The sequence below is a fragment of the Megalops cyprinoides genome, chromosome 17, assembly GCF_013368585.1.
Source record: "Megalops cyprinoides isolate fMegCyp1 chromosome 17, fMegCyp1.pri, whole genome shotgun sequence".
NCBI classification, from domain to species: domain Eukaryota; kingdom Metazoa; phylum Chordata; class Actinopteri; order Elopiformes; family Megalopidae; genus Megalops; species Megalops cyprinoides.
Window position 1 is genome coordinate 9467301 of NC_050599.1, and position 16087 is coordinate 9483387.

General features: G+C 42.8%; 1 protein-coding gene across 1 annotated transcript in view; it reads left to right on the plus strand.

Annotated features, from left to right (window-relative positions):
* The window catches only part of dpysl5b (dihydropyrimidinase like 5b), a 45320-nt gene extending 31715 nt beyond the window's left edge, over positions 1–13605 (plus strand). Inside the window, exons 3-13 of the mRNA XM_036549572.1 lie at positions 3103–3261; positions 3920–4099; positions 7078–7146; positions 8388–8432; positions 9507–9582; positions 10143–10299; positions 10928–11069; positions 11425–11567; positions 12077–12284; positions 12882–13050; positions 13364–13605. Of these exons, the coding sequence (XP_036405465.1) occupies positions 3103–3261; positions 3920–4099; positions 7078–7146; positions 8388–8432; positions 9507–9582; positions 10143–10299; positions 10928–11069; positions 11425–11567; positions 12077–12284; positions 12882–13050; positions 13364–13449 (1434 nt within the window). The 3' untranslated portion in view covers positions 13450–13605. The remainder of the gene's footprint in view (positions 1–3102; positions 3262–3919; positions 4100–7077; positions 7147–8387; positions 8433–9506; positions 9583–10142; positions 10300–10927; positions 11070–11424; positions 11568–12076; positions 12285–12881; positions 13051–13363) is intronic.
* The last annotated feature ends 2482 nt before the right edge of the window (positions 13606–16087 follow it).

Sequence of the window (16087 nt, forward strand, 5' to 3'; positions counted from 1 at the left end):
TTCTAAAAGGAACTTAACATTCTTTTAAAGTTGGCCATTCTAATCAGTCAGTAATAAATTGACTTAGAAACATTACTGAGAAATGCTTGGTATGTCCAAACAAACAGTTTGCAAGCAGTTGAGCAAAAAAAAATAAAAATAAAATAACTTTTTATTCAAATCTTGAACAGCAGGTTAAACCAGGCGATCAATAAACCAGGGGGCTCCAATCTGTCATTTTGACAGCCCACGACAAGTCCAGATTTTGAGTAATGAGCTATCTTCCCTATGGCCACCCTCTACCCTCAATTACCCCCGAAGCTCTGCAGATTTATATGGTATTCTATGACTATTCTATTCTTGACTCATGCCATATTCTCTATAACTCTATATTCAGTCAGTTTTCTGTGACATTAGATTCATGCAGTGATATAAGAATTTAGATTCATGCAGTAGTCTGCTACTCAGGAGTCAAATAGTAGTACATGACTCAGTGTGTAAACTACCTGAGGGCTTAGGTAAAAGCAGGGTCCATGGTTTTATTTATAACGGAAAAAGCCCTGTTGAAATCTTTTGTTATCAGCAATCCTCCCACTTTGATACATTTCTTTACAGTGAGCAGAAGAGCTCTTACTTTCCAGTGTAATCCATGGCACTGACAAGCACAACGGTCTCCATTTCCTGACCAGGAGAAAAAAGAATACGTCACGCAGAACCGCTCGGGCATCAGCTGGCCGGTCAGCGAGACGAGAGTCCGCAGCGTGGTTGCCATGGAGATCACACAGTGCGGAGCAGAGCCAGCCACCGTGCACGCGGCTGTGGTCACGTCGGAACGGGCCTGACCGTCTGCAGCTCGCAGGATTTGTGTGTGTGTAGGGGAGGGGGGCATCAGGAGACATTGTGTGAGGTGTTCTTTATGTGGCTGCCACAGACAGACTGTGAGCTGTTCCAGTGAGGGAATTCAGTCTGCATTTTCATCGGTCTACACTAATCTTGCGTAATAATCCCTTGCTATTCTCACCCACACAAAACGACATGTCTTCATTTTTTTTCCAGTGGTTATTTACTATAGCTATTGCAATTATTTGCTGTTTCACAATGGCAATTTGGAACACGACACAAATTAGAAAAAGGAAGCAAATCAGTCTTGTATCAGGTACAGGGAACAGTTAGATATGATCTGTTTTATGAAATTGGTGTTAATAAACCCCTTCTTTACAAAAACCTGAAGGCTTCGGAACATCATCCATTCTGACCTTGTTGAACCACAGACACTTTATGAGCTCACATGGCATGTCCTTGCCTTCCTGTACTAGCGTGACATTTTCCATGTTGTGTCAGTAGTTGCAGAATGGCTAGTGGTTTGTGGTGTACATGTAATCTGTCTGAAGGGATCTTCAGTGATTTCAGTGGCTCAAGTGAGACTTCTTTATATGTTGATATTTGGCTAAAAGCCTCACCATTTTACACCTTGTGCAATTACGAGGGTAGTTTAAAGACTGAGAGTGCTAATTTATTTTAAATGTTACATGTTTAAATCCCGTAATTAATTGGCTTTCTCTGATGTGTGACCGTAATTGTCTGATTAGAGCTGAAGACATCCAGTAGGCATCAGGCAAATAATTTCCTCCTGCAAATGTTAATGGGCTGATGCTTTGAAAAAAGTAATAATTCTATAATTTTAATATTCATGACTAAAACCATCATTTTCCTGATAAAAAATATTTACTAGCCCTATTGAAATAGGGCCTTTTATTAGTGCTACATGAGATTCCCTCTGGGTTTCCACTGCAGGGCAGTAATATGAAGTCTTTCTTTGCGTTCAGCCGGATTGGAGTTGAAGTAATCAGGCCACATATGGAGCAGTACTCTTATCTGCAGTGTTATGTGATGACGAATTGCTCACAGTTTGTTCTGAGAGCCTCTAAATGATGGAGAGGATACTTAAAGCCCTACACATACACACCTGCCAACCAAACATATAATAACTATTATCAGCTCTTACAGTTCTCTCCTTTACCTTGTATGTTGTTGGTTGTGGCTTGGGTAACCACGATTACGTGTAGTGCTGTTTTAATGTGTTCTTTGCTGCTGTAACAGATGATTAATATATGCGATTGTCTTGGATAAATCTGCCATTTTGGATCTGATAACAGCTTTACCCAGAAATATATTTGCTTTTTCAGTTCAAAGTTCAATTTGTAGCAGATGACTGCTTATTTACAATCCGTGTCTTACAAAAAACATTGCATCTCATGCAGTAACAAAATAAAACACAAAATTGGTACAACTTTAACATTTGAACAAAGAATGCAGATCTATTGAGGCTTCTGTATACCTTTGCATGGTGCATGGGGCTCTACTCTATAGTTAAAAAAATGCATGAGATTCCCTTGCCAATCTTCCTAAGATTACAATCTTCCTCATTTATTATTTTCCAATAAACCCCACTTAGAGTGTGTCTGGCTGCTGCGGTGCTGGGTGCATGCATAATGCATGAGAGCCAGACAGCAGGTAGTTGCAGGGTGTCGTAATTCTAACCCGTCTGGCGCATCCAGCCCGTGACTAGGCAATCTTGGCTATTAGTGTTTAACGAACCTTCATTCACATAGTAATTAAAGCGGGGGGTTACCTTCAGAGACTGACCAGAGCAGTGGGAATGGGCAGATAGCGATTGTCACATGTGGTCCAACCAGACTGGAGTCTTGCTCATTAAGAGCTGCCAAATAATCGGTCATCCTTCTGGTCTGCCTAATGAAATGGGGAAAGTGTGTGTTAATTGTTGGTTATGCGGGCTGCCTGATGGACAGTGGCGGGATCTCTTGGTGCAGATTTAAGCCATGTGCCTCGCAGAGCTTCACAACCCGGTTGATGAAGGACCAGATTGTGTCTTGCATGAACAAACGTCTTTATCAGATCTCTGTTCATACAGCTGAAAGTGGGTGTAAATCAGAAATCAGAGTCAATTGCAGTTTTTAATGTGGAAAAGCACTGGGTTCCTGCTGTGTCATGCATTACAAGGAACCAAATGTTGCTGAGTGAAGGAATCTCTGCTCCCACAGGCTGCTCTAGATGGAGAGAGTTGTGTGTCTTTGCTACAGTATCCCTGCTCCCCCCCTGCAGGCTGCCCTGGCCGGAGGTACGACGATGGTGATCGGACACGTCCTGCCAGACAAGGACACGTCCCTGCTGGAGGCCTACGAGAAGTGCCGCGCTCTTGCCGACCCCAAGACCTGCTGCGACTACGCCCTGCACGTTGGCGTCACCTGGTGGGGGCCCAAGGTACAGCCTCGCTTCGGCTTGGGTTCCAAAGCGATGCTGCTTTGGTCGTGCCCCAAGCAAAACGATCCCGCATTCAGACTGACATCTGCACAGCTGAATTATTTATGCCTGATCTTCAAATCCCAGTCCTCCTTCAGATCTGTCTACATTAGAACATCAAATGGAAGTTATGGTTCAGCAGCGTTTTGCTGCATCATTTTAGTTAAGGCTTGATGTTAAAAAGCCACACAGTAAATATTGGAAGACGATGTCACTACTCTGAGGGAATAGTGTTTCCGTTCCATGGTTTCTCTCCACCTCATTTTCCTTTCTATATATCATGCTCACTCTCTGCATGCTCTAGAGCAAACTCTTCATGGTGGGGTGACAGTGTAGCATAGTGGTAATGAGAAAGGCTGGTAACCGAAAGGTTGCTGGTTCGATTCCCCACTGGGGCACTGCTGCTGTACTCTTGGGCCAGGTATTTAACCCAGGATGGCTTCAGTTAATATCCAGCTGTATAAATGGATATTAAATTGTAACCTGTGTAAGTAGCTCTGGATAGGAGCGTCTGCTAAATGACAATAATGTAATGTAATGCAATGATGCTCTAAAACAGTGGGGGGTCAGTGAACCCTCAGTTTGCAGACAATGAACCTTCTGTCTGTCCTCTTTCCAGGTACGGGCTGAGATGGAGACGCTGGTCCGAGAGCGGGGGGTAAACTCCTTCCAGATGTTCATGGCCTACAAGGATCTGTACATGCTGAGGGACAGCGAGCTCTACCAGGTCTTCCAGACGTGCAAGGACATCGGGGCGGTGGCCCGTGTCCACGCCGAGAACGGCGAGCTGGTGGCTGAGGTGAGGTCACAGAGCCAGCAGGCAGGGTCACGCATTTTACAGAATTCACTGCCTCAGGTCAATTGGAGGCTTTCGTTTCGTAGGTCCTTGGCACTCATTTAATTGGTCCTCTTTTTCAAGGCTTGCTTAGATGGTGTTATCTCTGGTGCTTTCTTGGATATGGTTCTTTTTTTACTGCATGGAGGTGATCCATTGACTTCAAATGCTGTCTCTGGGTTCCTGGGGGACACAGGCTTTTTTCCGTGGGAAAGGAGAGGTGATGTCAGGAACTGAATGTGAAATGTCAGCAAAAAAACAAAGCGGCTTTTGAGCCTGCAGCTTCTGAGGCCCGGAGTGCTGGTGTGAATGTGGCACAGACCCTCAGGGACATCTTCCCCTTTTCACAGGCCAGTGTTGCTCCTGCTTCGTCTGATGGGCCAGTTTTATGTAAGGCATTTTGGAGGGCCTGATGCTTCTCTGTGGATACTGCACACCTTGCAAGTCTGCGATAAAGAGGGCCTGCGATTCAGGCCTGCGCTGAAGCTGAATCAGTTGCTCCTCAGTGGCAGCTGACTGCTTCAAAATCTCAGACACATCTGACAGGAGAGCTGTTAGCAGCAGTTAGAGGCAAAGTAAAAATGTATCAGCGAAGATGCAGCGTAAATCCTGTACCATTCTATAATTTCCATTGTGCGCACTGTCTCCTACTGTGTTGAGCTGAATTCCATCACCAAAACTCCTTGGTTCAAGAATGCCTAGAATTTCCTAGATAACCCAAAAAAGGAATGCATTATGTGTTGACTCTTTAGGGTGATTATTAACATCAAATAAGCAGTCCGTGATTGTGCAAGAGAGGGGCTTTAGTTCTGCGGTGAGGTGTTGTTAAGCGGTATTTCTGCTTGATCCACATCACAGCTTTAAGCCTGTTTCAGGGGGCTTAGTCTGGTAATTGTGGACAGAAACCAGAGATCTGAGAGGTGTGTTGAACCCAGCCATTTCAATCCTCTTTAAGATTACATCAGCAGACTCCTCAGAGCTTCAGAGGGGGAGAGCATAATGGTATGTCATAGTGTGCCTTTGTAACATCACAATGTAAATTCCCTGCTTTTGATGTCTTCATAGGTATGCTATAAATTCAGTATGGCGCTGCTCAAAGTGGCCAGTTTCAACAGAAGAGAGATATGAATGAAAATACATATAGTAGTAACACAAGACAGGCTGCCCTTGTTTAGTGTGTTATTTACAAGAAAAACAGACTTCAACACCATGGACACCTGAGTATACTGTTGAAATATTTCTCAGCTGCGTAACAGCCGCAGTTCATAGTGTTCCTGAAAAATACATTTCAGTCCAGTATTCAGCTCATCTAAAAGTATGCCATTGCAGACATGCTTAAGCTAGAGTTCTCTGTCACATACTCATAATGTGAGCACAATCACGGAGGCATGAACACTGATTTAAACAAGTGCACATACAAAAGAACACATCGCCTCAGCAATGAGAATTCTCTATTCACCCTCTCCCTCTCCCTCATTCTACCCTCCTTCTCTCTATTTCTCTCTTGCCATCTCTCTCTCTCTTACCTCTGTCCATCTTTCTCTTTTGCCATCTGTCTTGCACTCTGCCTTTCTTCCTCTCTGTCTATTTCTTTTTTGCCATCTCTCACCTCTCACAATATCTCTCTCACACTCTACCCCCCCCTCATGTGTGTGTGTGCACCCAGCCCCTCCTCTTCCCTGCATCCCTAATCTCCATCTCATGCCAAGTGCATTCACTTGTTTTCATCTCCTCTTTCCCCCCGGAGCACAAACGAAGCACCAGATCAAGCACATAGGAAGCGAGAGCTGAGAAAAGCTGCCCCCCCCCCCCTTCGCTGTTTGCAAACCTCCATTTTTCCTGCTGAAACCAGTTTGTACATTCTGTCCCCAGCAAATCAGAACAAGGAGGGCAATTTCCTATTCCGCTGCCTTCCCATGATGCAATAGCTCTGCATAGAAGCTCCCGGGTTGCCGTTGAGTAGCAGCGTTAGAAGCCTGTTATGTAACATCCACACTTTGAACTGCCTTTGAGCATTGTTCATACATCCATGTGCGGATGATCCACAAGTAGCGTAGAGAGGCCAAGGGGTCAGTCATGAATCAGTGGTTGTTAACGTGCGGTCACCCCCAAATCCCATGAATGAGATAGTGGTCCACCGTTCACACCTTGCCGGAGCATGGAGAGTGGATTACAGGGGCATTATCCCAGATCCATGAAGCAGTCAGAGTCTGGCAGGCAGGGCAGCGGCCCCTTTAACATCCCAACCAGCTTAGAAAGCCACCTGCTCTGTCTGTGTCTTACGCTGTCGCTGCTGTTACCTTTTTACCTTTTAAGCCTGCTTTTGTTGGTACCCAAACAATGGGCTCAAAAAAGTTAATACGGACATTAAAAAGAACCAGCTTTTATTTTCAGAGAGGGAAATGTCCACGTGTATGTGGCAAAGGCTCAGGTTTTTAAACCTTTTTTTCTCTGCAAGTCCTCCAGACAGCAGTCTCCCAGCTTGCCATTTTACAGAACAAGGAAGACTGCAATATGCTGTCTCATAAGGTTGATATTCCGTTGAGCTCCCTCTAGTGGCAGCGTTTAGGAAAAAAAACCTTAACATAATGTCTTGTTTGAAGAGATTTTGCTATATTGGATATACTATTACTGTCCAGTAATGTAATATTTTAAAGATATTATTGAAATAAAGAACAATTGAAATTGTTCTTGTTTTTTCAGCTCTAGAAAACTAAAATTATACTGTTCAGATTGTAACCCTCTAGAAATTTAGATCAGTGTTTAATCGGACAGTGTTGTTTCGCACATGTGGTACACTTGTGACTGTGTGAATACCATGCAGGTGTTTGGCAGTGTTTTATGTTCATCGGTTTTGCTGTGATCATGATTCCTAACCTTTTTGCTTCTGTGTGTGTGTGTGTGTGTGTGTGTGTGTGTGTGTGTGTAATCGTGTGGTACAGGGAGCCAAAGAGGCGCTGGATCTGGGCATCAGTGGACCAGAGGGCATCGAGATCAGCAGGCCTGAAGAGGTGAGTCTTCGAGTTCGCCTGGAGGGCTCTCTCATGAACCATTTTTAGCTCTGTCAACCCGATGTTACAATGAAATTTTTTGAGAAAGGCCAAATCTGCAAATTAACTATGGTTGGATTACTTCATTTAAGGTTGCTGATTGTATTCAAATCTGCTAATAGTTCCCATTAACATGTACAGTATGTCAGCCCTAAGCTTAAAAATGCAATAATAACGATGTCAGTCGTGCATCACTTGAAGGTCAAGTTTAAGTTTGAGTCAGTTTTTCCCCAGTGTTGACACATTACAGCAGGAGTTGGACTGCTCTGTACTGTCTGCCATGTCTGGTAACTCTTTCTGTGAAGGGCCCCCATAAGAACTATATAATGCCCTCATAGTAACTATACGAGTATTCATAAACATCCGTGCCAGACAAACAAGGTTCTCACAGGCTATGTGCTGCATCACCCCCATGTCTAGTACAGCATTGCTATGACATAACAAATCAAAATGCCAATGTGGTGCCGTTTAGGAAATGGATGGTGACATAGCACATCCTTTGACACTCTGTATCTTTTTCCATGAATATTTATGAACGATTATGTAGTTCTTATAAAAGATTTATGTAGCTGCTATGAAGCCATTATACAGTTACTATCTAAGCACCATCACAGCAACTGTTGCCCTGTGTTAGCTTTGAATCATGTTTCTTTTATGTTTTTTTCACTGATTTTTTTTATTAGACCAAAATGATTGATTTGGGTATCATGAAGGAACAGAACTGAAGGAAGGGTTTCAGTGGACAGAGAAAAGGTGTCCCGAGGCTTTTATAATAATAATAGTGATGAAGTAATAGTGATGTAAACAGATTAGTCATGAAAGTGAATATACTGTAGGAGGTAAAAGGGAGCAAAGCTATTTTGTCTTTCTTCTTTAATGTCTTTAAATCATATTTTTACTAATAAAATAATGGTGAGAGCAATTGTGAAAGTATTTATTTCAGCCTGTACCAATAGAGATGTGTGTGTATTTGTATGGTAGCATGATGCCGCAGGAACAGTGTGTAAACTTAAAGGTCGTTTGGTGGAGCTTTCACGCTTGATCAGCTTGAGTGATTGTCCGAGGCAGTGTGAGATCCTTTTGTAATATGAGAGGAGGCAGCACAGGTGCCCAGAGGACACTGGAGCTTTAGATCTCCTTTAAAAATTGAGAGTGGTCTGAGGTTCTCTCTCACCACTGTGATGTTTACCCCCCACCAACAGCTGGAGGCGGAGGCCACACACCGTGCCATCACCATTGCCAACAGGGTGAGTGTAAACACTGTGTGTGTGTGTGTGTGTGTGTGCGCGAACATGTTTCTATTTCTGTGCATTTTTGTCTCTGTCACTGTGTCTATCACTGTGTGGGTGCTTGTGTGTGTGTGTGTGTGTGTGTGTGTGTGTGTGTGTGTGTGCATGTATGTATCACTCTGTGTGTGTTTGCATATTGTCTGATTTTACAGTGAATTCCATAGCAGCTAATTTCTGAGATCAAATATCTAAGATATTTTGTTCCAAACATCTGAAATTGACACTAACCTTAAAAGGATACAAAGTCATTACACTGGCACCATGCTAAAACCTTTTAGACCAGAGGTGGAAAACCCCGGCTTCAGAAAGTAAAAGTCCAGCCACGTATTTGTTCCACCCATGCGCTACACCAGCTGAATTTAATTAGCACAACTCTTCAGCCAGGTAGAGGAGCTAATTAGTGAAATCACCTTGTTTAGTTAATGGTTAGAACAAATACATGGTAGGACTTTTACTTTCTGAAGCCGGGGTTTTCCACCTCTGCTTTAGACAAGCTAGAAACATCAGTTGGCAGTGATTCTATACCTCCTGCTGGATGAAAGATATCTTGCAATGCCCTGGTGCAAATTCTTTGTAATTTTCCAGACTAAACAAGAATCGGATTGGTGTCTTTCACTAGTAATATTTGCAATATACACGGTGATATGTGTACATGTAATATACAGAAATGTATTTTCAGGTCACAGGTTCAAATCTTAGGTTGTGACACTGCTTGTGTACCCTTGAGCCAGCTCCTTTAGTAAGTGTTTGGTATAAATGGATAATGTACAATAAAAGATGTCTGTGTAAGCTGGATAATGGTTCAGTGGTTTGTATATACACACAGCCATTCTGAGTTTCAGTATCAACAAGCTTAATGGCACTGATTTTGTATTGATAATATTCTTTTGCTGTGTACAGTCTGCACTTTGTAATAGAACATTTCTAGGCAACAGTGTCGATAGTTTTTGGATGATCCATTGCTTGGTACACCTAGTCTTGTGATTGATAAATATGTCTTGTGAATAAGACTGTTGGTCATCATTGATTTAGGCTCACTGCCCCATCTACCTGGTCAATGTGTCCAGCATGTCTGCAGGGGATGTTGTAGCCTCAGCCAAGATGCAGGGTAAGAGCTCTCTCTGTCTCTCTGTCTCTCTCTTTCTATCTCTCTGTCTCTTTCTATCTCTTTCTCTCTCTATCTCTCTCTCACACACACACACACACACTCATACACATACGTGCACACACACACACAAGCACGTACACACAGTGCTATTCACACAAATGGAAAAAAAAGAAAAATTCATACACATAACCGGGAACACATCGCTACCCCAATGAGCTTTCTATTTCTTTTATCTCTACCTCTCCCTCTCACTGTCACTTTCTTTTCTTTCCTTTCCTCTCTCCCTCCATCCCTCTTCTTCTGTCACCAAAAATGAGCACCAACCTTAAGAAGCAGCATTAATTTAGAAATCGGGAATACAGGATCAGTATATTGGCACCATGGTAAAATCTTGTAGACAAAGATAGAAATATCAGTTGGCAGTGATTATATAATTGTCTGTCTTTTTCTCCCCCCCTCACTGTCTCTCTCTCTCCCACTCCGGTGCTGACAGTGTGTCCCCAGACCTTTAACCTCTGACTCCTGTAACCGTGCACTGTGCTGTCTGTCCCTGTGCGCAGGCAAAGTGGTTCACGCCGAGGTGACCACAGCCCACGCGGTGCTGAACGGTATGCACTACTATCACCAGGACTGGTCACACGCCGCTGCCTACGTCACTCTGCCGCCCCTGCGCCTGGACCCCAACACGCCTAATTACCTACTGAGTCTGCTGGGAAAGTATGCCCGCCTTTTCTGCCTCACCTATAGTGCTGCACCTCTCAGAGCCTCACCTGTGTAGATCTTACGCACTGTTACAGTCTGAATGATTTAGTATGTGCCGCATGTGATTCCTTCAGGCATTATGTATCTGTATGACATGCTGCCAAGCGTGCCTGATTTAAAGGTCTAGAATGTCAAGCCTGAAGAACATTTTTAAAACACCTGGTGTGTGTGCTCAGTGTGTAATTTGACTCACATACGGTGGATTCCCACCGTTTCTCAAAAGTGTGGTCCAACAGGAGAGTATATTTGGAGAGCATCCCAGCATTTCAAAAAGAAGTCAATGTTCATTTTTCTTGAACTGCACTGCTTATTAATAACTTATTAATGAGCATTGTACTCAACAAAAATAGGGCATTCTATATTACTAAATAAAATGTACTAACAACAGCAGAACAATCCAGTAATGGAATGCTTGGGCCCAGGGAAGCAACCTATTGACCATAACAAACTAGGTGACCAGGCTAGCACGATCTGATCCAGGAACTGACACAGAAGCAGAGGGATTTTGTCGAAGCCGCCCACGTGTCCTGTTCTGCTGACTGTCTGCACACTTGTCTTCTTTATCATTGTCACTCGATCTCAGTGACACACTCAACGTGGTGGCCTCAGACCATCGCCCCTTCACCACCAAGCAGAAGGCCATGGGCAAGGAGGACTTCACCAAGATCCCGCACGGCGTGCCCGGTGTGCAGGACCGCATGAGTGTCATCTGGGAGAGGGGAGTGGTACGTAAGCAACACCCATCTGTTTTCCTGTGTGGTGCGGCAGTGAAGCATAGTGGTTATGGAGCAGGACTTGTGACCAAAAGGTTGCCAGTTTGATTTCCCGCTGTTGTAGCCTTGGGCAAGGTACTTAACCCCAAATTGCCTCAGTAAATACCCAGCTGTATAAATGGATAACATTGTAACTGATGTAAGTCGCTCTGGGTAAAAGCGTCTGCTAAATGCCAATAATGTAATGTAATGCCCACCCTGGCCGTTCTGACTCAGCAGAGACAGTGGAAGGGTAACAACATTAAAACCCTGTCTCTGTTTTCGCTAACACGGGCTGACCGAAACTCTTGCTCTCAACCCCTTGCAGGTCGGAGGAAAGATGGACGAGAACCGCTTTGTGGCGGTGACGAGCTCCAACGCAGCCAAAATCTACAACTTGTACCCCAGGAAGGGCAGGATTATCCCGGGAGCCGACGCCGATGTGGTGGTGTGGGACCCTGATGCAACCAGGTACAGAGACAGGATGTGGCCAGGGTGTGTTTCCCTGGAAACCAGGTGTGCCCCTGTGGGGGAGGAGCTTTGGACCCCTGCAGGATCCAGCAGTGTGACATAGTGGTGAGGAGCAGGGCTCATAACTGAAAGGCTGCTGGATTGATTCCCCCACTGGGGCACTGCTGCTCTACTTTTGGGCGAGGTACTTAACCCAAAACTGCCTCAGTAAGTATCCAGCTGTATAAATAGATAAAACTGAAACCTCTGTGAGTCCCTTTGATAAGAGCATCTGCTAAATCACAATAAGATAAAATCTCTAATCAAAGTACATTTTAACCAGTGCTTCAGCTTAATGAGCATTATTGTTAATAAGTTCATTTGAGGAAGAAGCAATTTACAATAGCTTATTGATCATCCCGCTGTATTTTCATCCTGCTGCAATCAAGTAGTTACCTAGAGCTTTGTGTATTACGTGTATTAATCATGTTGTGTGTGTATGTGTGTGTGTACCTGTTACGTTCAAACAGGACCATCTCGGTGACTACACAGGTGCAGGGCGGTGACATCAACCTGTATGAAAACCTGCGTTGCCACGGTGTCCCCCTGGTGACCATCAGCCGTGGCCGAGTAGTGTGCGAGAACGGAGTTTTCATGTGCGCGGAGGGTTCTGGAAAGTTCTACCCACTCCGAACCTTCCCCGATTTCCTCTACAAGAAGATGGTCCAGAGGGAAAAGGTTTGAGCAGTCTGGTTTCTCTCAGCGTGGAAAACGTCATGCACAAATTTGGGCGAGAAGCAGCGCCAGCAGAATAGTCTTGATGAATAATCAATGACAACTGAAATGTTGAGCAACATTATCACAAAGCTGTTTGATGTTAGCTGTGCATCCTAGCTGTGATAATAAACTCCTTTGTGAAGGAACAAATTGTTTGTTACACTTAATTCCGTTACAAATGCTACAGATTAGTGAAAATGGATGGCTTTGTTTTCCACTTTTGGTGGAATTCAGGCCTTCTGCATTGGGGTTTGGCCCCTTAATAACACCTGGCATTTTTTATTCTTTCACAGAATCTGACCTTTATTTAAAGCTGAAAGGTAACCAATAACTGTAAAGATAACCAATAACTGTAAAGGAGGAAAAAAGGTCACATTGCAAACCAGGATGATTGAACTCGTTCATTTTTCATTTTATATGAGGTTGCTATTATTAATGCTAATATGCCATTGCAGTGTCACCTTATCTCGTGAGTTTTGATTGAGGAGGCCATTATCTGTCAGTGACGTGGTGCTCTCGTGTGTGTGTGTGCGTGTGTATGTGTGTGTAACCCTACAGTGCCAGGCTCTGAAAGGTGTGGAGCGTGCCCCCTATGTGGGTGATGTTGCCGTGGCGCACAATTCTGGCAAGAAGGAGTTGGGTCCCCCTGATGGTGACACACCCACTCGCCCCTGCACTCGACATGGGGGCATGAGGGACCTGCACGAGTCCAGCTTCAGCCTGTCTGGTAAACATACTATACAGCACATCTATACATAGTATAGTACACACATCTGTTATTGTGTGTGTGTATGTTTATACATATGTGCTTAAATGTGTGTGCAAGCAGAGGTTAGACATGAAGCAATCATACAAGTGGAGCTGCTACTGTAGGTATTTTATTATTTTCTGACTGGGTTCAGACATAAGCTAATGCAGTGTCTGCCTGAGTGCTTAATAAATTGCCAATGTGTTTAGTAAATTATTTTTTGTAGTCGCATGTCAATACATCCTTTAGGCTTTCTTTTGTCATTTTTATTCTGTTTTATTCTTTCTACCAGGTTCCCAGATAGATGATCATGTTCCAAAGAGGTCCTCAGCCAGGATTTTGGCTCCCCCTGGTGGCAGGTCCAGTGGCATCTGGTAACCATGGAAACCCATACCATAGGACCAAACACAGCTGCAGAGTTCAGTACAAGTATGCTACTGGGCCACAACACAGAGATGAAACTGTCTTTAGTACATGTAAGACCAACCAAGAAAACTGCACTGATTTTGATATAGCAGGCGATTTTAAAAAAAAGCACTTTTTTTCAAATTGGAATTGAACACTGCTCCTAAGTGCATATGGACCGATCCAAATTGTGTATGTATTGGAATGATTGATAGATTTAAATGTATGCAAGCAAGGAAACTTAAAATATCCTTGCTCTTGATTTCAACAAGTTTTACAATGGAAACAGATATGGTCGAAAGAAAAGGTTAAATATCAATTAAGCTTATAATTTATCTGTTTTTATGGATGCCCTCAAGAGAACGTTTTGTTGAATATCTCTGAATGAGAAAACCAGTACAGTTTTTTGTTGGGATGCTAAATCGGTGTTGACTGGAGTTATTTAACAATACTAGAAGCTGAAAATGCATAGCGCTATAGATGTAGAATAGTTATGATACAATGTGCTTTTTGTCATCGTGTCTTCTCGTTACCAAGGATAAGTCTGAAAAAGTGAAACCTCCCAAGTTATATTTGTGTAATCAGTACGTTTCAGAATTTCAGCCAAGGAACATAGACCAGTTACGTCCTTGAACTAACTCCCGCGAACCCTTTGTTTTGATGTGAGTGTGCAACAGCGGCACATGGCTGCTCATTCCTATCCTTAAATCTGATTGATCACTTCCTGTAGCGATACTAAATGCAAGTTAAACATTGTACTTCTTGTGTACCACTTGTAGCACTTACAATTTGATGAAAACGAGAATACATACTTTTTTTTCCTCTCTCAGATTGTTTTTTTTTGTTCTTTTAATGAAGTGCAAATGTGGTGATGAAATCCAGCTGCTTCGATATATTGTTGTGGCTGGTTTCGAGAAGAAACAGGGTCCAAGGTCAGGCTTAGCACCAGCACCCTGACGATTCCTCTCCGAGACTTAGCGTGTTTATTGACCTGGAAGACAAGATAGTTCTTTTTCCTCTCTCCATGGCTTCTCCTGTGTGTGGCTCTCATGTTTAGAGCTGTCAGGATTTTCCTAAAGTGTATATCTTACCACACACACACACACACACTCATTTTGGCTTGTGCAGCAGTTTTGCTGTCCCTTGTACCAAGCACAAAGGGCATCAAGATTTTCAGCCGTTGGGCACAAAACCAAATTGCTGTTTGTCTTGTTTCGTCAAAACATCGTCAAAAAGACACAGCAATGGCAATTACATACTTCTGTTGAACAAAAATGTTCAGATATCTCTTCTAGCCCTGAAAAAAATTCAGCATTCACAAATTTGTGAAACGTAAGAAGACAAATGAAAGACACATATTTCCAGTTGGGTTAATAATAATGTTTACAGACAGCTACCCCTGTATCTTTATCTGTCCTCTTCCCACAAATGTGAATTTTGCAGCGGTTTGAGTCTTGAATTGACTTTAATGTGTTTCGTTCAGTACAGTATTATACCAGTGTTGATATCTGTTTATCTGTCTTGGAGAGTAAATTTGTGGGCTTTCCCTGCAAGTGTCACCAGCTTTCTGCTGCTGCAATCTAGTCAGTTGATTAAGTTGATTCAAATAATTAAATTTATGTTTGGTTCTATTGTGTTCAATATAATTTTCAAAATTTCAAATTAAAGTATGTTAGACATTAACCACACACAGACAGAATGCAAGACCCTGTATTTGACCATTAAAATCAGTTTAACAGGTACAAATTATGGAAAATATATATTATTTATAGCTCAAAATCCATTTAGCCAAAGAGCCATTGTGCACATATAAAACTGTATTCTGATTACCGCTGTATTATGGGCAAAATGGTAAAATGGATTTGTAAAGATTAAATGGATTTGTAATAAAGAATGTATATTTTCTGTAAGTTAGATTTGTGCCTATTCTGCTGAGTATTGATTATTGTTACTATTGGTGTATTGATAGCTATAAATCACTACTTTACTATTCATATTTTGGCTGCGCCTCTACTCTGGCTGATTTTGTCTCCACTCAATGAAAACAGATAAATTGAACAGGAACACTGTTAAAGGAAGAAGAAATGATTATTTGTAAAGCAGAAGTCGATAGGCCCAAAAGACATTTCCATGTGTCTGGATGCAGGTTTCAGTGCATTCTATGGACAAACATTGTGGACATACAGTATTAAGTAGTCAACCAGACACAACCAGACATAAAGACACAAGCTGGTGTACACAGCAGCTATTGGAAAGATTATTTCTGAGAATACTTTTCAGTCAGTGAAACCCTCTTAAAATAATGCACAATTCTTGACCATGCTATTGTCACTGAATATATTCATCTAATTAGATATTCATATGTATTTTTTAAGTTCTCCATGACAAGGGTACTACAAATTTGAAAAGAAACCTAGGCAAAGTGTTTGGTGGAATGTATCAAGTGAACAACCCTTACAAGGGTGACTTGCAAATACTTTGTGTCCAACTAAATGCTTTCTCTGGGTTTGTGTTTTTGATCATTCTCAGTGTCCTACACTGGAGGCCTCATTGACTCTTTACTGTTGTGTCTTACACAATACAGCCGAATTATCTTCACCATGATGCCACG